The 26,130-nt window shown below is 41.9% G+C and overlaps 1 protein-coding gene across 2 annotated transcripts in view; it reads right to left on the bottom strand.

Annotated features, from left to right (window-relative positions):
* FBXO36 (F-box protein 36) overlaps positions 1 to 26,130 on the bottom strand; it is an 86,002-nt gene that overhangs the window by 26,639 nt on the left and 33,233 nt on the right. Inside the window, exons 2-3 of one of the 2 annotated variants that reach the window (XM_070620045.1) lie at positions 11,400 to 11,537; positions 9,263 to 9,371 (exon numbers count right to left, since the gene is read on the bottom strand). In XM_070620045.1, the coding sequence (XP_070476146.1) occupies positions 9,263 to 9,371; positions 11,400 to 11,420 (130 nt within the window). In that variant the 5' untranslated portion in view covers positions 11,421 to 11,537. The remainder of the gene's footprint in view (positions 1 to 9,262; positions 9,372 to 11,399; positions 11,538 to 26,130) is intronic. The other variant, XM_070620044.1, reaches the window with a different exon arrangement.

Raw genomic sequence — 26,130 nt, 5'->3', positions numbered from 1 at the left:
TGTTTCTAAATAACTTATGGGTCAAAGAAGAAATCAAAATGGAACTTAGAAAATATTTTAAACTGGATGAAAATAAAGACAGAATTTATCAAAACTTAGCTAACACAGCTACAGCAGCACTTACAGAAAATTTAGGGGGGAAAACGGCTGAAAACAATTATTTAAGGTTCTATCTCAAGAAACTAGGAAAGGAACAACAAATCAGACCTAAGGAAAGTAGTAGGAAGAAAATAATACCGGTAGGACTAGAAATCAATAATAAAAATAAATAAATAAAAATAGAGAAAATCAACAGAGCTGAAAGTTAGTTCCTTGAAAAAAATTAACGAAATGAATAAATCCCTGGAAAGATTGATCAAGGAAGAAAAGGGAGAAAGCACAAATTACCATTATCAAGGGCTGAAAAGAGAACAGCACTACAGACACCACAGACATTGAAAGACCAGGATCTTATAAGCAACTTACACCAACATCCAAATTTTATCCCAATGGTAATTTAGATGAAATGAAGCACATGTGACACGTTAACATCTTTTGTTAGTGGTTTTGAGTATCTGTCATATTATCTTCTGTTCTGTTTTTGTAGGTTTAAGATATTTCTGAATTTAAAAACTTTTAAAGGAAAAGGTATAGAACACAAGGTATAAGATTCCTCTTTTTGCGTTAACATAAGGTATTTTGTCTATAATATGCATGGACCATTTCTGGAAGGATATACAAGACACTGTTCATGATGGTTGTTATGGGGACTGGGAACATGGGTTTAAGAAGGAGGCTTAATTTTATCCTAAAACCTTTTTAAACTGATTTAACTTATTTTACTATGTGCATTGATTCTTTTTTTGCAAATCTTAAAAAATTAGTTAATAAAACAGGATAAAATACAAGAATCTTACTTAGATCTGCCTTCCCTGCTCTGTGGGCCAGAGCCGGGCTCCCGTGCTGCCTGGAAGTTCTTCTGCCTCCTACGTGCTCCCACCCCACTCTCCACCCCAGAGCCCTACCCCAGGTCTGCAGAAACTGTAGAGATCCAGGCTGAGGACACAGAGCGGCTGATTACAGAGGGCAGGGACGAGAGGAGTAGATTAAGAGGTGGTACTAGGCCTGAAAAGATGAAGTCCCAGGTCAAAGGTTGAGACAGAGGCCTGAGGAAAGGACCTTGAGAAGATGGATTATGGATCAATCCATGGCATGGGGCCGGCCAGGACTGGGAAGAAGGTAAGGACTATTCTTTCCCACTTTCTGATTTCTGCTGTACCTATATTCCTACGATGCAGAGCTCAGGCCCATATTTCAGGATATTAGTATTTATTAGTATTATCAGTTTTCCGTTCTAGTCCCCATTTCAAACATTTAGTCCCACTCTCCCCATAAATCATCTAAATGTCCAAGAGAATTTGAATACTCTGACACTTAAACTGTATCTCCCACATTTCCTTTCACGTGCAATGGCAGAAATAAAAACCCTTTGTCGTTTGGTTCAGAAAATATGGTTGTTGAAGTCATTTGGTTTTATCACAGGGATTTTTGTGGGTTGGCCTAAATACCTAACCACTACTTATAACTCATTCAAAGATCTAAGCAACCAACTTAAAAATGGACATAAGTTGGAAAACAACTTATTTTTAGATTGGGTTCAACCTCAACTCACGAACCAGCACTTTCGACTGAGTTTATATAGGCACATTTTTGCCTTAAACTAAATTTTAAAAAAAGTATTTCCCATAACTAATTTTCTGGTTATTCTTATTTATTTAATTTAGGGGAAAAAATCCATAGATGTTTCTTTAGATTTTTAAAGGTGTCAGAAAAAAAATTCAAACTTCATAGACAAATGGACAAAGACTACAGACAGAGAAATTAGAGAAAGAATATAAATGGCAATTAAACAAGACAGGATGCTCAGCTTACTAGTTATCAGGAAAATGCTAATTAATCATGGCTTTATTTTTGCCATCTGCCTGGAAAAGACGAAAAAGAGCAGCAATCTAATCAGCGATGGCAGAGGTGTAAGAAAACGCCTCTATCCTGTTAGACGGAGTGTAATGAATACAGTAGTTTTTCGGAGGGCAATTTGTGAGTATGGGGAAGTGCCTGGCATTTTATGTAAGTTTTGAATTACTCAAAATTGAAATATTGTGACATCAAAATATTAATGAAGTCTTGTTTTATGAACAAATGTTGAAATAACTTGAATCACCCAATTTAAAATTCTTTCAAAAATAGTGTCATTATAAAGTTGGCATAATTGTAAAGGTCAAATGAGTTGTAGACGGCATTGATGCTTCATTCCAAGGTGGCCCTACTCAAGCTGCAGAACAGAAATACCATACTTTGTCAAGTTTATCCTGACTTATGCAAGGTTTTCAAGAATTCACCCCTCAAATAAAATACTCTATATCTATCAAAATGTATAATGTACACATCTTTGGACTAGCAATTCCATGACTAGGAATCTGTGTTACTGACATTCTCATGTAATTGTGCAAAGATAAACATGTCCCCGAATGCACCTAAAAAGCTTTTGAAAATGTCCATCAATTGGGGATTGTATATTTGTGTGATAGAATACCATATAGTCTTGGAAAAGAATGGGGTACCTCTTTACGTATACTAATAGAAAAATATTCACAATATTTTTTTTTTTAGATTGGCACCTGAGCTAACATCTGCTGCCAATCTTTTCTTTTTCTTCTTCTTCTTCTCCCCAAATCCCCCCAGTACATAGCTGTATATTCTAGTTGTAGGTCCTTCTGGTTGTGCTATGTGGGACGCTGCCTCAGCATGGCTTGATGAGTGGTGCCATGTCCGCACCCAGGATCCAAATTGGCGAAACCCTGGGCCACCAAAGCAGAGCACATGAACTTAACCACTTGGCCATGGAGCAGGCCCCCACAATATTTTAAGTGCAAAAATAAAGAACTGAAGATTCTACTTTTGTAAACAAACAGACGTAAAATCCAAAACAGAAAGAATTCAAATGCAAATGAAACTATTCATAGTAGTTATCGCTGGGGAACGGAGTTCAGAGGAAGACAGAAGGAATTTTCACTTTTAAATTTTAAAAACTGTAAGAGCTAGAATTTACTGCATATTTATGTTCTAGGCAAATTCTAAGCACTTCATTCAATCAATCCTCATAAGGACCCTATGAGGTAGACGCTATCATTATTTTTTTCCATTATCAACAGATGAGGAAACTGAGATCTGAAGAGATTAAACAATTTGCCCAGGGTCACCTATCTAGAGGGTTTGGGAGCCAGGATTCGAACAGAGGTAAGCTGTATTACACAACACTCTTAATCACCATAATAACAGCTCTCTATACTTTGTAGTGTATGAATAACTCTTAACATATAAACATAGGAATTTTGTCTTTTAAAAACACAAATCTGGAAAAAAATTCAGCAACAATTTTGATTTTGCAGTTTAGGCTGTTGTGACATATATCATTGTGGTAGACAGAATAATGCCCCCCTAAAAATGTCCTATATTCTAATCCCTAGAACCTGTGAATACACTGAATTTACATGGCAAAAGGGACTTTGCAGATGTGATGGAAGATCTTGAGATAGGGAGAGTACCCTGGATTAATTTGGGGGGCGGGGGGCGGCAATGTAATCACAAGGATCTTAGAAAGGAAAGAGGGAGGCTGGAGGGTCAGTCAAAGAAAGAAATCTTGACACTCAATCAGTGTCAGAGTGAGAAAGGCCAGACTGGCCATTGCTGGCTTTGAAGATGAAAGAAGAGGCCACGAGCCAAGGAACGCAGGCAGCCTCTAGAACCCAAAAAAGGCGAGGAAACAGATCCTCCTGTAGGACCTGCAGAAGGACTGTAGTCCCACCAACACCTTCATTTTACCCCATGAGACTTCTGAACTCCAGAAACGCAAGATCATAAATTTTTATTCTTTAAGCCGCTAACTTTGTCGTAATTTATTATGGCAGCAATGGGAAACCACTACAATCACTAACTACTAATTTAATAAAGATATACTCTACTTACAAGATTATAGGAAAGTCTCTACATGGAATGTTTGGATTTTGTTGTAGGCTAAACAGGGTCCTCCCCACCTCCCCCTAAATTCCTATGTTGAAGGCCTAAACCCTAGAAACTTTGAGTGTGATGGTATTGGCAGACAGGGCCTTTAAACAGGTAATGAGGTGAAGTTAGGTCATGTGACTGTGCTTTAATATAATGTGACCAGTATTCTTATAAGAAGAGGAAATCTGGACACAGAGAGACAACAGAGATGGGCACACACACAGAGGAAAGGCCGTGTGAGGGCAAGAGAGAAGGCGGCCACCTGCAAGCCATGGAGAGAAGCGTCAGGAAAAACCATCTGTGCCAGCACCCTGATCTTGAACTTCTAGCCTCCAGAACTGTGAGAAAAGAAATGTCTGTTGTTTAAGCCACCCAGTCTGTGGTATTTTCTTATGGCAGCCCTAGCCAACTAATGCAGATTTATATGATTTATTCCTTTAGTGCCACTTACAACTCCCAGAGTAGAAAAATACCGTTAAGCACTAAAATATACTCCTTGTACTCTTGTTTGAATTTAGAGTCATGAAAATATATTTTGAGCACAGTGATTTTATTTACATTATTTTAAACATTATTACTTTATCAGAAAATGTTTCTTCCTTCCTTCATCTATTTTAACAAACATATACTAAGTGCCTGCCATGGACCTGATCTTGGAAACAGAGTGATTAATGAGACATGGTCTCTGAGCTTGAAAAACCATCTTCAAATTATCAATTTGGGGGGCCAGCCCAGTGGCATAGCAGTTAAGTTCGTGTGCTCCACTTCAGCAGCCTGGGGTTTGCTGGTTCAGATCCCAGGCACAGACTTACACACCGTTTATCAAGTCATGCTGTGCAGGCGTCCCACATATAAAATTGAGGAAGATGGGCACTGATGCTAGCTCAGGGCCAATCTTCCTCAGCAAAAGGAGGAGAATTGGCGGCGGATGTTAGCTCAGGCCTAATCTTCCTCAAGAAAAAAAAAATATCAATCTGGTAGTGTGATTTTAATCTTGGTGTAAGATTTTCCCCACACCCTGAAACAGACTATTGATCAGAAACCTGAACTCTCTTAGGACTAGACTTACAATGTAGAAGGCTCGGTTTTAGAATTTACCTTTGTCCCACTCTCTAAGAATTCTCTCAGATACTTCATACAACAAGTATTTGTGGAGCCGTGTACCAGGAATTGTCTAGGCGGGTGCCATCGGTGAGCAAAGCAAAGGCCCTACCATACGGGAGCTTCATTCTAGTGATGGGGACAGACAATAAGTAAACAAGTGACACAGTATATCATGTGGTGACAAGAGTGAGAGGATGTATGGCATTCCAGGGTAAAGGAGGAGGCGGTGATTTTCTATACAGTGGTCAGGGAAGCACTAGCTAAGAAGGAGGTTTCAGCAGAGACCTGAATGAAGAGCAAATCATGGGGAATCTGGGAAAATACATTCCTAACTAAAGAAATAGCAAGTGCAAAGGCCCTGAGGTGGGAGCATGCTTGGCTTGTGCAAGAAACACCAGGGAGGCCAGTGTGTCTGAAGCAGAGTAGGCCAGAGGGAGAGGGGCTGAAGATCAGTGCAAGACTTGGATTTTTACCCCACATGAGACAGGAAGCCACGGAGGGTCTGAAGTGGAGAAGTAACGTGACCTGATAGCTGTTTTGAAAGGCTGATTCTGGCTGCCGTGTTGAGAACAAACTATTGTGGGGCAAGGGTGGGAAGAGTAAGACTAGTTAGGAGGCTAGTTCATTAACCTGGGAGAGAGGTTGTCATTGGTCGGACTAGAATTGGAGTTGATGAGAAGCATTCCCGTATTAGTTATCTATTGTTGCATAACAGATTATCCCCAAAATTACTGGCTTCAAACAACAAACATTTATCATCTCACAGTTTCTGAGGTTCAGGAACCTGGGAGTGGCTTAGCTGGGTGGTTCTGGCTCAGAGTCCATCTCTCATGATGTTACAGTCAAGACGTCACCTGGGTCTGTATCACCTGAGGCCTTGAGTGAGGCTATAGGATCCGCTTCCAGGAAGGAAAGCGCATGCACACGGCTGCTGGCTGGAGGCCTCAGCTCCTCACCACCTCGGCCTCTCCCCAGCTGCCTCAAGACACAGTAGCTGGCTTCCCCCAGAGCAAGTGATGAGGGAGAGAAAAAGGGAGAAAATGGAGAAAAGACAGACATTGCAGCGTCATTTGTAACTTAATCTCCAAAGGGACATACCGTCACTTCTGCCGCATTCTATTGGCCACACAGGTTGACCTAGGAACAATGTGGGAGGTGATTATACAAGAGGCTGCATACTGGGAGGTGGGCATCTTTGGGAGCCATCTTGGAGGCTGCCCACCACAGTTCAGATTCTGGTTTTGCTGGTGGATTACATATAGCACGTGAGAGAAGGAAAGGAACCAAGCTATTTGGGGGCCTGTTAAGTTTGAGAGCCTATTAGATACTCAGGTGGAGATGTCAAGGGGGCAGCTAGATAAATATCTGAGAGTGGAGTTTCGGGGAGAGGTGCAGGCTGGACATATCGATCTGGGGCTTGTCCCTTTATGGGTGGTATTTAAGGCCAGAGCATGGATCCAATCCCCCAGGGAATAAGTAGAGCCTGGCAAGAGAAGAGGCACAGAGCTGAACACTGGGCCCCAAGACCTGGAGAGGTGTGGAGGAGCCAGCAAGGAGACGCAGAAGGGGCCAGTGAGGCAGGAGAAGAACCAAGAGCAAGGAACTCCTGGAAACCAGGGGAAGAAAATGTCACCTCTGAGCAAAGAGCTGCTGAGAGGCCAAGGGAGCAAGAGTAACATGGTTCTGGTCCTCTGCCAGGACTGTCACCAAGGTGACCCAGATTCCCAGAGACGCGTCACCAGTGACACATCCGGTCACTGGTCATAAGTGGGAGAGGACCTTTGGATGAGAAAATCTATGGGGGGATCTTGGGAATATGACAAAGAGAGGATGGGAAAAAATAAACCCAGTCAAACATCATATACTTAACGGCAGCAGCATACCGTGATTAAGAGCTGATTACGCACCACACGCGGTTCTAAACACGGTTCGTGTTGGTGAACGCTCACAGCGACCACAGAGAGTAACCATTTTATCCCCAGGGACAGGAGGAAAGGGGCTCACGGAGGAGGTGAGGGTCGACCCGTGGTCACCCAGCTGGGTAGAGGCAGCAGAGATTCAAGCCGTGGCCATGGCCCCTGATCCAGCTCTGTGCCCCGGGGCACCCCTCGTCTGCGGCAAACAGGCCTTTCTGGGGGAGTCACTGAGAAGCGAGGGGGATAAGGGGGACAAACAGCAGCAAAACTTGGAGTTTTCCCCTCTGCAGGGACTCTGATGCTGTAGGGGGTAAGAAGTGAGACACAGGAAACTTTTTACTTGCCAGGTGATTTAACTTGGCATCTTAGGGCTGCTCTTGGCAAGAGGCCACCAGGCAGTCCCGAGACGGCAGCTCTCAGAACTGCAATTTAAAAAGCGTGGTTGGTCCCCTCCTTGACTGAGTCCCTCCACTGCCCCTGTGCAGGCAGGGGCCACCAGGGAGCCAGGCTTCTGTTCGACTCATAAATTCCCACCTTATTGCCTGTTCTTCCAGGATCAGGAAACCCACAAGTGGTTATCCTGAAGCTTAGTGTTGCTCTGTCCCCACCCCCAGGATCTTATCAGGGGCCAGGGGTGTTGGAGGTGCTGGGGCCAGCAAGGGACAGGTGAGGGGTGGGAAGACAATCACCTCCAATCCATCTGGCCAGGTTTTTGTGGAAGTCAATCCGAAAATCACATGGTCTGTCAATGAATATTTAGCACTCACTACACATAGTTTTGAGGTAGGTGCTACAGGGCTTAGAAAATAAAACCGATCCTAACTTGAAAATGAAATGTGTTTATAGCAGTGCACCTCATAACTATCTGTGCAGAAACATGTCTATTCCACAATTAAATAAGTAGGCGTGGCCGGAGCTGATTTTTATTCAATGAAAAGTGGACAGTCTTTCCCCAGTACAGTTCTTTTTAAACCGGTAATGAATTTTATAACTACTTGCTATAAACGAGTTAACGAAATAAGATGCGTACAGTCTCAGGGATTGAAGGCAATCAATCTAGACTTTTAACTATTTGAGGAAACAAAATAAAACTTTCTCTCTCTAAAAGAACAACTATTACACGCTACAATGTTAAATAATAGAAGGCTTTAAAGACTGTTGATTATCAAAGATCCACCCAGAGTGTTCCTTTTAAAAAGAAGGTTAACATATTTGATTTTTCGACTCTCACTGCTTAGTCCTGGCAATGCCAATAGCTGGCTGTGGGACCCTGGAAACTCACATCCATTCTGAATCTCATTTGTGAAATGAGGATAATACTGTTTATTTCAGAAGGATATTGTAACAATAAAATGAGAGCATGTATATGAAAGTACTTGATATTAATATTAATAACCTTGTTAACTACGAATAAAATAATTCCTAAAGCACCTTCTAGTTTTAAAACGTTATTATTAAGGAATAATTATTAAAGAGTTTAAAGAGAGTTCTTGTAGAGACACATACTGAAGAAGTGTAGGATGAAATGATGTGACAACTGAGATTTGCTGCAAAATAATCCAGTGGCAACAGTGGGTTTGTATGTAGGTTTTGGCCATATTTTGAATATTGCTGAAGCTGGGTTATGGGTACATGGGAGTTTTTTAAAAAGCCATTCTGTCTACTTTTTATGTATGAGATTTTCATACTGAGAAGGAAAAAAGTAAACAAGAAATTGGAGGGTAATTTCTACTTTTAAGTCTAAGTACTGCTTGATTAAGATGACTGCACCCGGGATCCGAACTGGCAAACCCCGGGCCGCCGAAGCGGAACGTGCGAACTTAACCACTGCGCCACCGGGCCGGCCCCATAACATTTTATTTTTAACTAAAGTAAACCCATTTTAATTAAATATTATAGCAAAATCTTATAGTTACATAATTTAAGGTTATTAATGGAATCTACACATTAACCTGGAATCGCAAACACTTTAAGATTCATGTTTTGAGTCAGTTTAAATTTTTCCCAAAAGAAATTTCAGGATATGTTAACAATTTTCTGCTTTTTAAGAACCCAATATTCTATTGTATCTGTTATGTCTAATTACATAATTACATGTCATTATTTCAAATGATGATCTATTTGATACTTCTGTGACAAAATCTGTCACTAAGTAAAGAGAACTTAGCAATGAGCACGTGAGCTGCTCCCCCCTTTACCCTGAAGCCGTGAGTTCTCCAGGAAGTCTTCGTGACTTTCTTTGATTTCTCCAGGCTTTGTTGATCGATACTCACTCCTCAGAGAGATCTTCCACCATCTGAAGATTACCTGTGATTGGACAGAAGGCGAGAGGAATAAAACTGATTTCCATCCCAACAGCTCCATTTAGGTTTGGGGTCTTCAAGAGTCACTGTCGTAGGCACATGAGCCTGTGTGCCCAACGTCAGCTATAGCTTCCCAATCTGGCACCACGTCAGATTTGAAGTTAGGTCTGTGCATCAGTGAACATTTCCCTTAGTGATTAAAGTCACAAAATCAACATGCCGAAGGGAATCTTAAAAATCTATCAAGTCTGGGCCGGCCCGGTGGTGCAGCAGTGAAGTGAGCATGTTCCTCTTTGGCGGCCCAGGGTTTGCTGGTTTGGATCCTGGGTACGGACATGGCATCGCTTGGCAAGCCATGCTGTGGTAGGCATCCCACATATAAAGTAGAGGAAGATGGGCACGGATGTTAGCACAGGGCCAGTCTTCCTCAGCAAAAAGAGGAGCATTGGCAGCAGATGTTAGCTCAGGGCTAATCTTCCTCAAAAAAAAAAAAAATCTGTCAAGTCAATTGACGCAAAAATCACCCAGAGCCAAATATCTGTTTCTTGAAGATCTCTGAGAATAGAGACTATCTAACCTGGGGAACAAATTGCAGAGTAATTCCTCCACTACCTGAGTCCCTTCCCGTCTACAGGGCAGACAAGATGAGTGGATGCTGTTCTCATGGAGTTGACAGTTACATGGACAGGGCCGGGGAAAGCACCATTATGCTTTCTTTTTTCTTTTTTTTTTTTTTTTTAAAGATTTTATTTTTTCCCTCTTCTCCCCAAAGCCCCCCGGTACATAGTTGTGCATTCTCCGCTGTGGGTTCCTCTAGTTGTGGCATGTGGGACGCCGCCTCAGCGTGGTCCGACGAGCAGCGCCATGTCCGCGCCCAGGATTCGAACCGACGAAACACTGGGCCGCCTGCAGCAGAGCCCGCGAACCCAACCACTCGGCCACGGGGCCAGCCCCCCCATTATGCTTTCTTTGATGCATGAAAGTGTCATGACACAAGACGCTTCTGGGCAACGGACCTGCTGATAGTCCCTTCGACTTCTGGGAGCACTTTGGTTTACAGAAGCAAACCTCATTTCCATGGTTATGGACCGCACTTAAGTTCTATGTTGGTTTCATGGCAATGTCAACTACGGGGCCTGATGAGAAGCCCTTGAAGCTTATCCAACTTATCTCACGTTTTTGGACCTGTAATGAAACTGGGTAGTTATTTGAGATGACAAAACTCCTACCAACTTGAGAAACAAACCAAGCTATTTCTGTACTACGGCTGCAGGGGAAGATGATTAAGGAGACAGACGGTGCAGAGAAACTGGTTGGCTTCCCAGTTCTAGATTCTTCTCTGGCAAGCATTACCAGGCAAGGTTAAAATTGTGTTCAGGCAGGATCTGCCCACGGCAAAATGGTTAAACAGGTCAAACTTGCTATCGGTGACTTCCTTTATTTACAGTTTCCTCCTCCGCCATCCCCACCCACCCAGGGATCCCTGGGGTCCTCACAGGTCCTGGGTGCATCTTCTTGAGCCACTGTCCTGGTCTCTACCACTGCTCCGCCCCTGTCCCTAGACCCTTCTTGGTGCTCGTCTAGGAGCCCCATGGCCTTTGAGCTGCACAACCCCCTCTTTCCTCCTCACTCCTTTCCCCTTGCCTGAAGGCCGGGGCCTCAGCTAGCTCTCCTCTCCTTCTAGAGCAGCCTTCCCCTGGCCTGTTACCTCTTGAGGCCCTTCTCCCTCCCTGCTCCCTCGCCAATCCCCTTCCCTGAAGTCTGAAAGATAACTGAACTCGCAGGAGAGTAGAGACTTTACACCATCTTACCTAACGCCCTGCCTAAGAGAAAGCAGGTCTTCAATAAATGCTTCTTGAGTGAATTAAAGGGTGCTTTTCATTCAGATTTGGTTGCTAATCACTATAGGGGCTGAGAAAAATATATAGACCTAAGTTACAAGACTCCACAATCTCACAAAATCATAGCAGCTGACTCCTGTCAGAAAATCCCTCATCTTGCCACTTCGGACTTTCCTGAGCATGAGGCTCACCAAAATCGTCCTCTTCAGCATCTTCCTGCACCAACTCCATGGAGGTGAGGGCAGATCCCTCTGACAGGGTTGTCATAACAAAATGCCACAGACTGGGGGCTTCAACAACAGAAGTGTATTTCCTCGCAGTTCTGGAGGCTGGAAGGCCAAGATCAAGGTGTCAGTGGGTTTGGTTTCTGCTGAGGCCTCTCTCCTTGGCATGTGGATGGCTGCCTTCTTGCTCTGTCTGCACGTGGTCCTCCCTCTGTGCATGTACATCCCTCGTGTCTCTTCCTCTTCTTACAAGGACACTGGTCATATTGGATCAAGGCCTCACCCTTATGACCTTATTTAACCTTAATTACTTCTTGAAAGGCCCTACCCCCAAATACAGTTACACTGTGGGTTAGGGCTTCAGCATAAGAATTTGAGGGGTGCACAATTCACTCTATCACAGAAGGGTATCAAGGATCCAGCATTACAGTAGAAAGAGCAGGAATTTTGGAGTGAGACAGGCCTAGCTGGTTTATTTGGTCTCTCTGCACTTGTATTTTCCTTTTCATTGCCTTTCTGTTAAATATCACTAAAATTAATACGAAATATTATAAGTAATATTTCCTTTCTATTGAATGAAGGTGCCGGGAAGTCTGAATCTAATGCTACGCTCTTTATACCACATCATGTAGAACTTTGAGACCTAACCGGGAAGTCAGGAATAACTCAGTCCATCTCCGCAAGTCATACAGATGAGCAAAGCATCTCAAAGAAATCACGTTAGAAGTGATAGGTCACCTTCCCTCCAACCTAACTACTAGCTGTTAGATTACAACGACAGCCGGTCTCAGATTGAATTCTGCCACAACAAAGACATTTATCACCAAACAGACACCACGGGAGTCCAAAACAAACTTCTGGAAGCTCAGTGTAGCTCCCCACCTGACGTCCACGTGGGCGCTCTGCAAGAACCTCCCCAGGAAAGTTCCTCTTTGGGTCGAGTGCACCTATATTATAATGACATCATCAGCTACCCTTCTAGCCAGATCGAGCAACTAAATCCTTGGTTAAGTGGAGGATTCGGAACAAATGGAGTTCTGTTCAGGGAGCTACTCCAAAAACGTGATGTTACCCAGCTCACTTCTCTCATTGAAAAAAAGGCAGGGACGCTTGCTCCGTCTTACTTGTCAGCCTCATATCTTGCATGTCATTCATTTCATCAGTGAAAAATTATGTCTGACGTCCCTTATACTAATGAATGAACCCTCTGGTACTGATTTAGAAGGCAATATTTGAAGTGCTTGCCAGGACACTGACCCAAATGAACTTGCACATAGATACACATCCTCCTGGCTCCTCTGAGGTATTTGAAGTCAATTACTGAGAATCTAACACTTGCCTGAGGAAACATGGCTGGCTAAAACCAGAATCCAAGCCTCCTCACCCGAACTCATAAACACAGGGCTTGTTCAGAGGCACAAGCTTTCTTTACCTACGACCCTTACACTACAACCCCTCAGGCCACTGCTGCAGACAGTACACAGAAACGGAACATTCCGAATCACAACCTAGCCTTGGCAGGACTCGATTATGTTCCACATACTGTACTTATTAAAACAGAAAAATATAAAACAGAAAATACATTTTCTACCACTTATTGTCTCTCAGGTTGGTAAAGATTTTTTTGTAAGCGACAAAACCCAAAATTGGTGAGGACAAGGAAAAATAGGAATCCTTAATAATCATTGAAAGGCGTGTAAATTGGTTTGGCAATACCTGTCAAAAATCTTAAGATCATTCATGCCCTTTGACCCGGATATTCTATTTCTAAAAATTTATTCTAAGGAATTTATCAGAGACGTGTACAACGTTTTTCACATAAGAACGTTTGTCAGAGGTTAATTATAATAATGCAAAATCAGAACCACCTAAGGGTCCAATAGTTGGGACTGGTTAAATAATTATGGCGCATTTGGATGATGGAATACTCTGCAGCCAATAATTTATGAAAAAATAATTAGCAACACAGAACATTAACGATCATTTGTTAAAAGACTCAAAAGTGTATACACCACTGATCCAAATATTGAAAGAAAATATTTATATATGCAGGGGGAAGCCGCTTCAGCCTGGCAGTACATGCGACTGTTTCATATGACAGACAGAGCCACGATGTATTCCCCAGATATTTGTGAATTGGGTGCTATTATGACATTAGCTTATCTTAAGTCATATATACATATAAAGTATTGTTATATATCTATTACTATTTTGAAAACCTTAAAATCTATAAATACTGTTTTAAACATCTTGCTCTGATGAACTGTGAATGTTTTGTGATGACTATGCCTGCAAGAAACACTACAGAAGAGCTTCCCACGGCTTTTGCGAGACTGTTCGGATCTGGCTGCAGTGTGGGTTTCACTGTGCTTTCCCCAGGTTCTGTGAATCTTCCAACCACCTGTGAGCCATGCATGACTATCTTTTTACAGATGAAGAAACCAACTGCGGACTAGTTAGATAACTTGTACCAGCTCCTCTCGCCCAGGCAGCAGCTGACCTTGCAAGCCTAGTTCTTTGTCATTGCCTCATACTGGCTCCAGGAAGGATGGGCAGTCAGCCTCGTTATAGGATAGGCACCGTTATTTGGCATCTTAACAGAGATCATGTAACCACTGGCAGAATTCTTTAAAAAATTTTATTTATATTTAGCATATTTTTAGATTTCTTATATATTTCCAGTAAATCTTTGTAAGAAACTTGAAAATTGAGCTTACTTTTAAAAGAGAAGTTTAAGATTTCTCAGTAATCCTCCTGGCATCTCTTCTGCACAAATTATTAAGTCAAAATGATGAGGCATTTATCATTCACACAGTGAAGGCCCCTAAAGCTTAGGTCCTTTTCCCTCCTGGGACAGCAACTCACTAGGCAGCCCTTAAAGGGGCACTGGGAAAAAGCCGGTCCAGTTGGGCAGCTCAGCATTTGACAATATTTGGGCAACACACACCCCCATCCACCCCGGCCCCCTGCCCCGTGCTACTTCCACCACTACCCCCAGGTGAAAAATCCTGCTATTGGGATAAAAAGCAGAGGCTTTTGGGCCAGCCCCAGCAGCCTAGTGGTTAAGTTCGGTGCTTTCCACTTCAATGGCCCTGGTTTGGTTCCCACTCGTCTGTCAGTGGCCATGCTGTGGCGGCAGCTCACATACAAAACAGAGGAAAATTGGCAGTAGACATTAGCTCAGGGCAAATCTTCCTCATGAAAAAAGAAAAGCAGACACTCTAGTGTTAGACAGGTCTGGGTTTAATCCTGGGTCTCTGCGCAAATTTCTTAACCTCTTTTGGCCTCAGTTTCCTCATCTTCAAAATGGAAAGAATGATGATGCCCATCTCACCGAATTTTGCAGGGAGGACATGACATAAATCCAAAGTGCCCTGGATGATGCTAGACCCACGGAGCATGCTCCACAGAGGTAGGTCCTTGCCTCTTTCCTTCTCCCTTTCCCTCATGTTCACTCACTGTATTCATAACAACAAACTCAGCCCCAAATACCAAGAGATCAGAACCATATCTTTCTTCTCAGTTATCTGACAATATTCAATTATACTTCATCAAGTTCTGCTTTTTCCATCATATTCTTCGAAGATATTTATTTCAGCTTTTCACTCTGACTTGGTATTTGATTTTCCCAATTATTATGAATTGCATACTCTTTGCTATCAGTATTTCCTCAACAGCATCATTAAGAAGAGTCATCTCTCTGTCTGGTTAATAAACAAAGTTGCTCATCAAGGATTAGAGGGACTTGCCAGCTACCCCCTACTAAACAGGGCATTCTGAATCTTTCTAAGCATCTGTCTAGGAATCACGTGTGTAATTTAGCACACAACTGTTTCTGCTTTCTCCCGCAGACCATTGTTATTCTAGCAGATCAAATTTCTCCCTCTTTTGGAAATCATATATAATTAGGGGATTTCACACGGTGGGCTTGAGATACTGTGTCATGGAGAGTTTATGAAATTACAGCTTTTATTAGGTGGAGAAGGATTTTGTTACCTGAACAGCCTACTGAGAAACAGAGAAGCAAGGACTGCCAAGGTAAACTGCATGTAATTTTACCTTTCAATTTCACAAAGCTCTGGCGTTCCACAAGGTAGAAAGATGTTATTTTTTTTAATAAATTAAGAAGATAATTTATTTTATTTCACTGCATATTTAAACTATAAGCAATAATGATATGTTTTTAGTACAATTTACAACATCAAATTCATGTTCCTCTATGGATCCATGTTTGGCTCAATTTATCTAAACACGACAAAACTTAGAGTTTCAGCTACTGAAAATTTTAGTTTGGAATGGTAGTGATTTTTATACATTAGGAATAAAAGCAACATTACCAATAATGTTGAGTCTGAGGCTGACATGAGAATTGAATAAACAAGTTTTTAATAAGGGAGAACGGACTACACTGAAATGTTTCTTTCCTTCAATAATTCAGAAATGAAGTTGCCCTGGGTGAGTCAAATTAATCAACTTCAAACACAATGGATGTCATTAGGAATTGGTGGCAGACGTTGTCAGTTGCCACCCAGCATTCATTTGCCCACCTGCCCTTCCTCGATGAGCCCTGACTTGTCCAGGAGCCTCTCTCCTCTGCATAGCTCGTGCTCAGAGCATAGGCCTCATCCCCAGTTCCAGGGGGCAGGACATGATTGGTCTAAGCCATTTTTGATAGGTTTTCTGCCCCTCCAGTGATTTGGTATGGGAATGGGCATGTGATAAAATTTTGGCCAGTGGGACAGCAGGAGAAGTCTGCAGGAGCTTCTGGGAAAGATTTTATCACTTATAAGGAGAAACACAGCCCCTTTTTGGGTAGTGGCTGTTGTGCTTTGATGTGATAGCTGGAGTTGCTGCAGCCATTTCGTGACTCAGGGCATCAGCCGGAGGTGGCAGCAGTCACCTGGAGGAGACAGAAACAACAGGTTTTGGAGAGGAGGAGCCAGGGCACTGTCACTATGTCTGGATCCTCTTTTCCTTTGGATGCGTTTAGGTGAAACAATGCCGTATTTCATCAGATCTAACATGTTATCTATTGTATGCCACAGCACTATTTTGTGTGCCACGTAAAAAGAAATGAAACTGTCCAGGACATTGAAACACAATGGTATTTTATCACTTATTTTATAGTTATTTAAAGACTGTTTCATTCTTCACTAGACATTATTTGTAGCAATTATATTACTTCATTAATTTTATAAATGATGTAAACAATTTATTAACCTTAATATAATAAATTTATATTACCCTTGTATATACCTAAAAAAGCAAAAATATAAGTGGAATAAATGGGTGAAAGTATCCTAAAACTTCCCCATATTCAGAGTTTGAGTCTGCTGGATCACCTCGTGAGTGAGCATCTTCAATGCTTCACTCAGAATCTTGTCCTCTGTGCCATCAAGAGCCTGGTGATAACAGCAGCCAGGTCCTGGGCTCTTAAGCCTGCTCTACAGTTATGCAGGGCTAGCACCCTTTCCATTTCTACTTTGGGAAGGCTGCAAACATCTTGGATTCACCCCCACTCCCTCCCATTTGCAACCTGGATTAAAAATGTGCTCTCCTACAGCCTCCGGATTTTCTTCTGAGCTGCTGCTTTCATGCTTGTGCTTTCGAGTTGTTTTTGGTCTCTGGCTATTACGAATAAAGTTTCTATAAACACTTGTGGGCAGGTTTTTTGCCCTCTTTTACCCCATTTAAGTTATTAACCATCTTCTATTAGTTAACAGTTCTTTATAGTAAATTGTTCCTGGTAAAGTAACAGTATGGTTTCTGTCTCCTCATTGGACCTTGCTTGAGAGACTCAGTATGAATCTTTTTTTTTTTTTTTGAGGAAGATTAGCCCTGAGCTAACTACTGCCAATCCTCCTCTTTTTGCTGAGGAAGACTGGCCCTGAGCTAACATCCATGCCCATCTTCCTCTACTTTATATGTGCGATGCCAACCACAGCATGGCTTTTTGCCAAGCATTGCCATGTCCACACCCGGGATCCAAACCAGCAAACCCCGGGCCACCAAGAAGCAGAACATGTGAACTTAACCGCTGCGCCACAGGGCTGGCCCCCTTAGTGTGAATCATTTGTCATCCATTATGCAGGGCACCAGGGGAGAGCTTTAAATCTGGGGATTCTTCATGTTAGGACATTTTCTTGTATAATTTTTTTCAGGAATTCTTTTTCCCTAGATATTGGACATCCTGGTCTAATTCCTTTATTATTATTTTTTTCCTATTGTCCATCTCTTACTTTTGCTTCTTTTTTTCTAGAAGACTGTCTCAATTTTATCTTCCAAGCCTTCTATTGAGTTTTTCATTTTTCTTATCATATTTTTATTTTCTAAAAGTTCTTTTTAATTTTCTGAGCGTTACCTTTTTATTGTGGGCCGTTCTTGTCTGATGGATACAATATCTCTCCGTATCCTTCTGAAGATATTACTGAAGAGTATTTTGTTTTGACTTCGTGCATTGTTTTTATTTTCTCTAAAATTATGTTTCCTGCGTTTTGTTGTTGTTGTTGTTGTTGATTTGCTTTGGCTTTCCTCAAAAGCCGCACATTCTGAGTTGTCCCTGTGTGATCAGGAGTGGGCCGCGGGGAGCTGACTGGGAGCACTGGCACTCGAGCAGCCCTTGTCCCGAGGAGGGCCTCCCTGTAGATGGATCTGCTAGGGCTCTTTGGTTGGAGGATCCCGACTATTAATATCTTGAGTTCTCTTTTCTTGGCCCGGTCTGATTCCACAGAGAAGAATCTTCCAGCTTTCTGCCTGGAGGAGATGAGCCTGGCTGCCTGCAGCATTCTTTGAGCCACTGGAAAGTTAGCGTGAGTCTCCCAGTTCAGTATGTGGATTTTCACTTAATCCAGTGCCACATTCAGCACTGAGTCCCTCTGTCTCCAGCAGCCTGGGGTCCTGAGCCCATAGTATCCCTACCTTAGCCATCCAGAGACCAAACTTCCAGTCTTCACCTGGAGGCAAAGCTGTTGCTGGTTGTGCAGAGGAGAGGAGAAGATGAAGAACAAGGGAGATTTGACCACATCTGAAACAGAATTTCAACCATTCCTACTGTTTCCCGGTCCTTCTATATTCTCGCTTTCAAAAGAACCCATTTTCACCCATTCTTGAGCTGCCTTGCTCTGAGTTTCTGGGGTGCAAATCAGATCATGTCTTGTCTTCCCCACCACTAGCTGAGATTTCAGCTTTTTCAGGGCTGTTAAATCAGCTATCAGCAGGTCATGGGCTTTCTAGCATGCACAATTGCTGCCTTTGTCATCTTTCCATTCTCTTTGTCTTAGTGGATTTATGCTTTGGAAAAAACCTATAATTGGGGCCAGCCTGGTGGTATACTGGTCAAGTTCATGCACTCGGCTTTGGCAGCCCGGGGTTCACAGGTTCAGATCCTGGGCGTGGACCGACACACTGCTCATCAAGCCATGCTGTGGTGGTGACCCACATACAAAAATAGAGGAAGGTTGGCACAGACGTTAGCTCAGGGACAATCTTCCTCAAGCAGAAAAAGGAAGATTGGCAACAGACATTGGCTTAGGGCTGGTCTTCCTCACACACACACACAAATTGGAATCTTCTACATCTTTAAGTTTGTTTCAGCACAACTTTTTAAACACTTGGTTTGATTTTGTTAGAGTTGTAATTCTGTCTCTTTAGATTTTAGAGATGCTGGAGAAAATCAAATATATTAAATTCATGATATACGTTGAAATGCTTAAGAAGATTTAATCAAGTTTGCAAATGGTATTTAAATTTAAAAGAATTTAATTTATTAGATTTATAAGTTTTGCAGCTTTAATTTATAACTTTGAATATAAATTTGATTAAGTTTGTAAACAGTCTTAAATGTTTAAGGGATTATAATTTGTTAAACATATAAGCTAATTAAACATTAATCAAAGAACAATGAAAATGAGTGTTTTTAAATTTAACACAAAATTACTTGATTTATAATTGAATTTACTAGATTCATAAGTTGTTTGAAAGTTTAAAGAGAAATAGGTTTTTAATTTCTAACTTTAATTGAATATTAACGATGAACACAAATTGTAATAAATTAAAAATATTTGTAATAAATTAGAAATGATAAATAATTGCAAATAATTGTAAAATAGAGTTTCTTAAATCAGATGTAAAAGGTTGATTTAGGAATTTGAGAACCACTTGGTGGCCATTTGGGAAAAGGAAATTGATTCGTGTCACATCAGGATAAACTCCAAGTAGATTAAAGGTCTGCATGTAAAAAAATGAGACCATAAATTACTAGAAGGGAAAAAATGGTGAATTCTTTTATTATCTTTCTAACTATGTCTCAAAATCCCAAAACCATAAAAGAGAAGATTGCTAAGTTAAACTACATAAATACTATAAAAGAACTTCTTCATGGCAAAGTCTCCAAAGACCTATATGGAAATGTTTAAAGCAGCTTTGTTCATGAAAGCTCCAAATTGGAAACAACCAAAATATCCATCAACTGGCAAATGATAATTACATCCATATGACAAAATATTACTCAGCAATAAAAAGAACTGCTGATACCTGTAATAACATGGTTGAATCTCAACAACATTACACTAAGTGAAAGAAGCCAGGGATAAAAGGCCACACACTGTATGATTCCATTTAGGGCATGCTGGAAAAGGCAGAACAGAAATCAGGTCAAGGGTATCAGGGGTGGGGGTGGGAGAGGAAACCGACCACAAAGGGACGTGAGAGAACTTTGTGGGTTGATGGAAATATTCAATATCTTTATTATGGTGGTGGTTATACATTTGTCAAATTCATGGAACCTAAAAAGGATGATTTTCACTATATTAAAAGTATAGCTCAAGAAGCCTGATTTTTTAAAAAACACATCAAAGTCAAAAGAAAATGATAAACTGGGAAAAACATTTGAAATTAATATTACAACAAAGGGCTAATCTCCCTAAAGAGTTTATAGAAAGAGAAGGAAGATCAACAAACTAATTTTAAAAATGAGCAAAAGACACAAAAACAAAGTTCACAGGAAAAAAAATTCACATAGTCCATAAACATATGAAAAGATGCTCAATTTCACTCATAATAATAGAAAAGCATATTAAAACCCTGAGACATCATTTCTCATCTATCCAGACTGGAAAAGTCAAGGGGCTCAAAATACGCTCTGTTAGCAAGGATGTTGGGAAACAGGCACTTTCATCATTGTGGTACAAAAGCTATGGAGGGAAATTTAGCATGATCTAAATAAAAAATTACAGATGGGAAGAAAAGGATGATTTATGTAATAAATTGTGTTGACATGATAAGCCATCCATGTAAAAGAAATAAACTTAAGATCCTACCTCCAACTGCATTCAAAAAATAATATCTAGGGGCCGGCTCAGGGGCGCAGCGGTTAAGTGCACACGCTCCGTTTCAGCGGCCCAGGTTCGCCGGTTCGGATCCAGGGTGCGGACACGGCATTGCTTGGCAAGCCATGCTGTGGCAGGCGGCCCACATATAAAGTAGAGGAAGATGGGCATGGATGTTAGCTCAGGGCTGATCTTCCTCAAAATAAATAAATGAATAAATAAAATAAAAATAAAATAAAATCTAGATGGACTAATATGATAAATGCAGAAAGTAATACTGTAAAATTTTAGAAAAAAGTATTACTTTAAAAACAACAATAATAATAATATCATTTCATTTTAGAATATGGTTCAGGGGCCAGGGATAGCAACACACTAAGAATGATTATGCATGCTTTTAATACCATCCTTATTCTGTGGCTGAGATCTTGGAATCAGAATTCTAGAGGCGAGTGGTTAGAAGCTATTATTTTTACCTGATAATTCACTACAGAGGTGGTAGGTATTAGTTTTGCTTCCTCTCCTAGGTCTTGAGATCCAGAAATGTAAATTTATGCAATATTCTTTATAGAAAAACATTCTATTACCATAAATCAGAGGTCCTACAGAATTCATGATTACTGTCATTTTCTCCTTACCATACATAAAGACTTGGACGCTTGCACCTCAGACACAATTTCACATTAGGCAGATTTTCTGAAAACAAAACTCGCACAAGATTTTGCACAAGGGAAGAAGGATACGTAAGAAAACTATACATACTGATGATAGCAATTTTTCCAAAAGAAAATCAGGGCAAAATCCAACATGAGTACTTAGGATTCAGGGGAAAAGAGTCATATAAGCAATAAGAAGACAAAGTGTTTGTCATACCAATGGATGGGATGGCACAAATGGGGCTTCAAGTGTGTCCAAGCAGGTGTTTGGACTCAAAGGGACATTCCAGCTCAAGGACTTACAAGCAGGGTGACCTTGGGCCAGTCTCATAATCTCTGTTTGCCTGGTCTTATCGCTCATATCTTCCGGGAGGACTAAAATGAAGTGATACATGTAAATGCATGTAGCAGAGTACCAGATACGTTTTTATTTTTCTTTCCTATCAAATTATTATTGGAATTTGTTTACGTAACAGGTCAAGAATACAGAGCTAGTGCCTTAGGTTTGAAAGAAGCACAGATCCACTCTTGCAGCTGTAGCTGAAAAACTTGATGAAACCCACAATTTTCTAAGTCTGGAGACAGTGGGACCATTCCCAAATGTAGACAGACAGTATGAGTCAGGGCCACGACAGTTAAGTCTAACACACACTTTGCAAAGGCCTGGCCCCAAAACACTAAGGGTGTCCGCCAGATGGGTGTGCTAAAAATCTCAAAGAAATTCAAAGTACTCTACAAACAATAAGATCAAACAAAAAAAGGCTCTGAACACAGATGCAAGTGAAGCTTTTTTTTTTTTTTTTTGGAATTAGTAGAATATTATCTTCTGGAACGATGCCTGGAAAAAGTAATACAATCTGGAACCGTCTCTCCAAAACCTTCCTGGATATGGCAGGAGAAGTGACTGAGCAGGTATGAAGGCCCAGGTGTCTATGGCTCCACTTCACAGAGCATATCTCGGGATGTCCCTGCCTCTGAACCTGTAAACTGCTTCCCCATAAAATTACTGTTGACAACCAGAAGCTTTTGCTTCTGGTACAAAATAGCAATCTACTCATACAACATCTATTTTCAAAATTTTCCCCAAATTTCTCAGCTCCAGTTAGAGGTAGCTCTGCCTGTGCTTAATTCCCTGGCAGGGAGTGAGGGAACATCAGAGCCAAATGGTGGAGAAGCTGACAGTTTCTCCCTTGTTTAGAGAAACATTTGCTATCAGAAACATGGCCTCTCTCTCTCTCTTTCCTTTCTCTCAACAGTGGGCACTAGTTACATTTACTCTTGTGACTTACCCACTCCCTAATACTGCATCTTTAAATGCATCCTCGGGTAGAGTCTGACCACTCAGAAGGAAGCCACTTCATTGTTTCATTTCTGTGCTTCTCTCAGGCTCTCTCCACATGTAATGTTCCCTCTTCCCCATGGGCCCCTTTCTCTTGTTTGTAAAGTGAACACCTCCTACCAAATACTTAACATCTATGCCCTTTTCAGTGCTTATCTGCTGCTCAAAAGAATAACCACTAAAGGACTTTTGTTTCTGGGAATTAAAGATTTTTTAATTTTTAAATATATAAAAATTGGACATACTTTGTTAGTTTGTGTTATGGACTGAATTGTTTCCCTGCCGAAATTCCTATGTTGAAGCTCTAACCCCCAGTGTGACTGCGTTTAGGGACGGGGCCTTTCAAGAGGTAATGAAGTTAAATGAGGTCATAAGGATGAGGCCCTGATCCAATATGACCAGTGTCCTTATAAGAAGAGGAAGAGACACCAGGGATGCCCATGAACAGAGGAAAGACCGTGTGAGGACATAGTGAGAAGACAGCTGTCTGCAAGCCAAGGAGAGAGGCCTCGGGAGAAAGCAAACCTGCCAATGCCTCAATCTGGGACTTCCAGCCCCCAAAACTACGAGAAAATGCCTGTCTGTTGTTTAAGCCAGCCAGTGGGTGGTGTTTCGCTGTGGCAGCCCTAGCAGACTAACACAACTCGCATAATGATAACGATAAAATAGTCACAGTTTTTAACTGAGTGCCTACTGTGTGCCCACCGTGTGCCATGTGCAGTGTGCCTTAGACTCTCTCCCATTTAATTCTTACAACAATCCCAGGACGTTAGTATCATTGTGCATTTCACAGATGAATAAACTAAGACTCAAGGAAGTTTAGAAAAATGTGCCCTAACTCATTCACTGCTCAGCGGGATTTGAATCCAGGTCTGTTTGACCCCAAACCTCTAAATCTGTTAAACATGTGAAACCTGTTGGACATGTTGCCTCACTGGAATGACAAAAAGCCTTAACTTTTCAATGTCCATGATAAGGGAAGGAAGCAGTGGTGTTTGTCATCCTAATGATGCTAATCCACAAATCCTTTATATTTGGCATTAGACGGGTTTTGTTCTTACACTTGATGGGGGTGTGACTGATGTCCTGAGAAGTCACAGTATTTCCTTCATTCCACATTCCACAAGCACACAGGGCATTGCATTGTTCTTGGCAAAACAAACCCCTGCTCCCATGGGGATTACATTCTATGGGGGAGGGGGGACGGAGGAGGGGAGGGATATGGACAATAAATAAAACAAGTAAATATATTTCATAGTGTGTAAGAATGTGATAAATGCTGTGAAGAAAAATAAACTAGGAAAAGAAGATAGGGAGAGCTGGATGGGGGATGAGGGTTCCATTTAAAATAGGGTGGCCAGGGCAAGTGTCATTTGAGCCCTTCAGAAGCCAGGTGAGGAGACACAGGAGTCCTTCCAAGCACGCAGGTGATAAGCAGGATCCCCTCTTAGCATCTTACCCTAAAGCTGAGTTGCTCACTCGAGACAAATGGTACCTGTATTGCATATCATAACCCCAGGATTACATCTAATAGGCTTTCCTGCTAAATTGCAGACTGTAAGGAAGAATAAGAGCAAAAAGCAATCACAAACACTTTCTTCAAATGCTTTGATATTCACTCATGCTTTTGTTTTCATGTCTGTATGCTTTCTACAGCCAGCTCCTTGAGAGCTCTCGTCTGGAGCATCCTGGTTGTGCAACTCAATGTTATCTGCCATGGAGAAGATGCTTGCAAACACGATAAGAAATTGGCATCTGGATGCTCAGCATCCTATCTCCCTGTCCAAGTAACATTTCTCATCATCACCCTAGTGAGTTATCTGGAAGTACCATGTTTTGATGGTAGCACCATGTATTTGCACATGCATTTCCACTGCCCAGAGCGTCCTCCACTGCCTTGTCCTCCTAAAAAACTCTTTCTTCAAGACTTAATTTGAGTCACTTTTAGCGTATCATGACAGTCACTAAAAGCTCTTATTTGTCTGCCACTCAAATGACTTGCTGGCTTAACAAGCATTCTCCATTCTCTCTGCAAGACACTTAGCCCTCAATATATGATCCATTTTCCAAAATGATTGGAATCAAATCTTCAGTTTGTAGTCATGGTCACATCATCCACTTAATTACTGAGTCAACACATTTGTCAATCAAATGAATATTTGTTGTGTCCCTACTACTTGCAAGGCAGTCAGTCAGGCACCTGTCATGCACGGGAGGAGAGTGAAAAATTAACAATTAGTCTGGTTTAAGATCATATTTGTAGAGCCAGAATACAAATACTACAGAGTAATATAAAACAATTATTTATGTTGACTTGTAAAAGAAATACATAGCTTTACTTAGAATCTATATTGTTATACTAACATAGTAAATAAGACTCTCACTTCCCTGGGGCCAGTCTGGTGGCGCAGCGGTTAAGTGTGCACGTTCTGCTTCTTGGTGGCCCGGGGTTCACCGGTTTGGATCCCGGGTGCGGACATGGCACTGCTTGGCACGCCATGCTGTGGCAGGCATCCCACATATAAAGTAGAGGAAGATGGGCACAGATGTTAGCTCAGGGCCAGTCTTCCTCAGCAAAAAAGAGGAGGATTGGCAGCAGATGTTAGCTCAGGGCTAATCTTCCTCAAAAAAAAGACTCTCACTTCCCTAACAAGGATATGCAAGAAATAAAACTTTTTCTATAAGGGAACATTAAAGCATTTTCATAGGTAATAAATGCCTGTTGTAACATGAACAAGGTAAACAGGGAAAAGCCTCTCTCTCCATCCCAATGCCAAGTGAATGTTTCCTAAACCTAATCTCAGTCACTCTGGCACCTCCCTCTTCTCTCTACGAAAGCTGAGTCCAAGTTTCTGAGGGGGAGCAGTGAGTCCTCTGTGCCATTATGTGCAAGCCAGCAGCAGCTGAGCTGCCCCCGTCCCATCTGCTCTTGGGTTACCATCCCACAGGTAAGAGGTAAGAGCTGCAGCAGTCTCCTGCCTCCTGGCAACATTTCCACTGGTGCCCTGCAGGAGGCACAGGGGGCTGGGAGGCTTGTCTCAGGCCAGTCCAGCCATCATCTCCTCTTGCAACATGCCCAGGGTGGGAGGTGCCCGAGACCTCTCAGCAGAGTCTATTTACCTGCCTCTCCCATTCCTCACCTGGTCTGGAGGGGGAGGGCACAGGGGCTGCTCAGCACCTAGAGAGTCCATATACCTGGGGAGTGTACTGAGTTTTTTATTTTCACCCCCAAACCAGCTTGGAAGGAAATGGCAGAGGGCTCTTCTGGTGGACCGGCAGCATCTCAGTCCTCTTGCCCTCCTTTCTGAATCTCTCCGCCATCCTGCAACCTGGGAGGTTTGCTTGTTGGAGAATCGGGAGATGGGCTCTCTGCATGT

This window comes from Equus przewalskii, chromosome 5 (genome assembly GCF_037783145.1).
Source record: "Equus przewalskii isolate Varuska chromosome 5, EquPr2, whole genome shotgun sequence".
NCBI classification, from domain to species: domain Eukaryota; kingdom Metazoa; phylum Chordata; class Mammalia; order Perissodactyla; family Equidae; genus Equus; species Equus przewalskii.
Note: the sequence above shows the minus strand (reverse complement) of the source record. Positions and strands in the feature narration are given on the sequence as shown.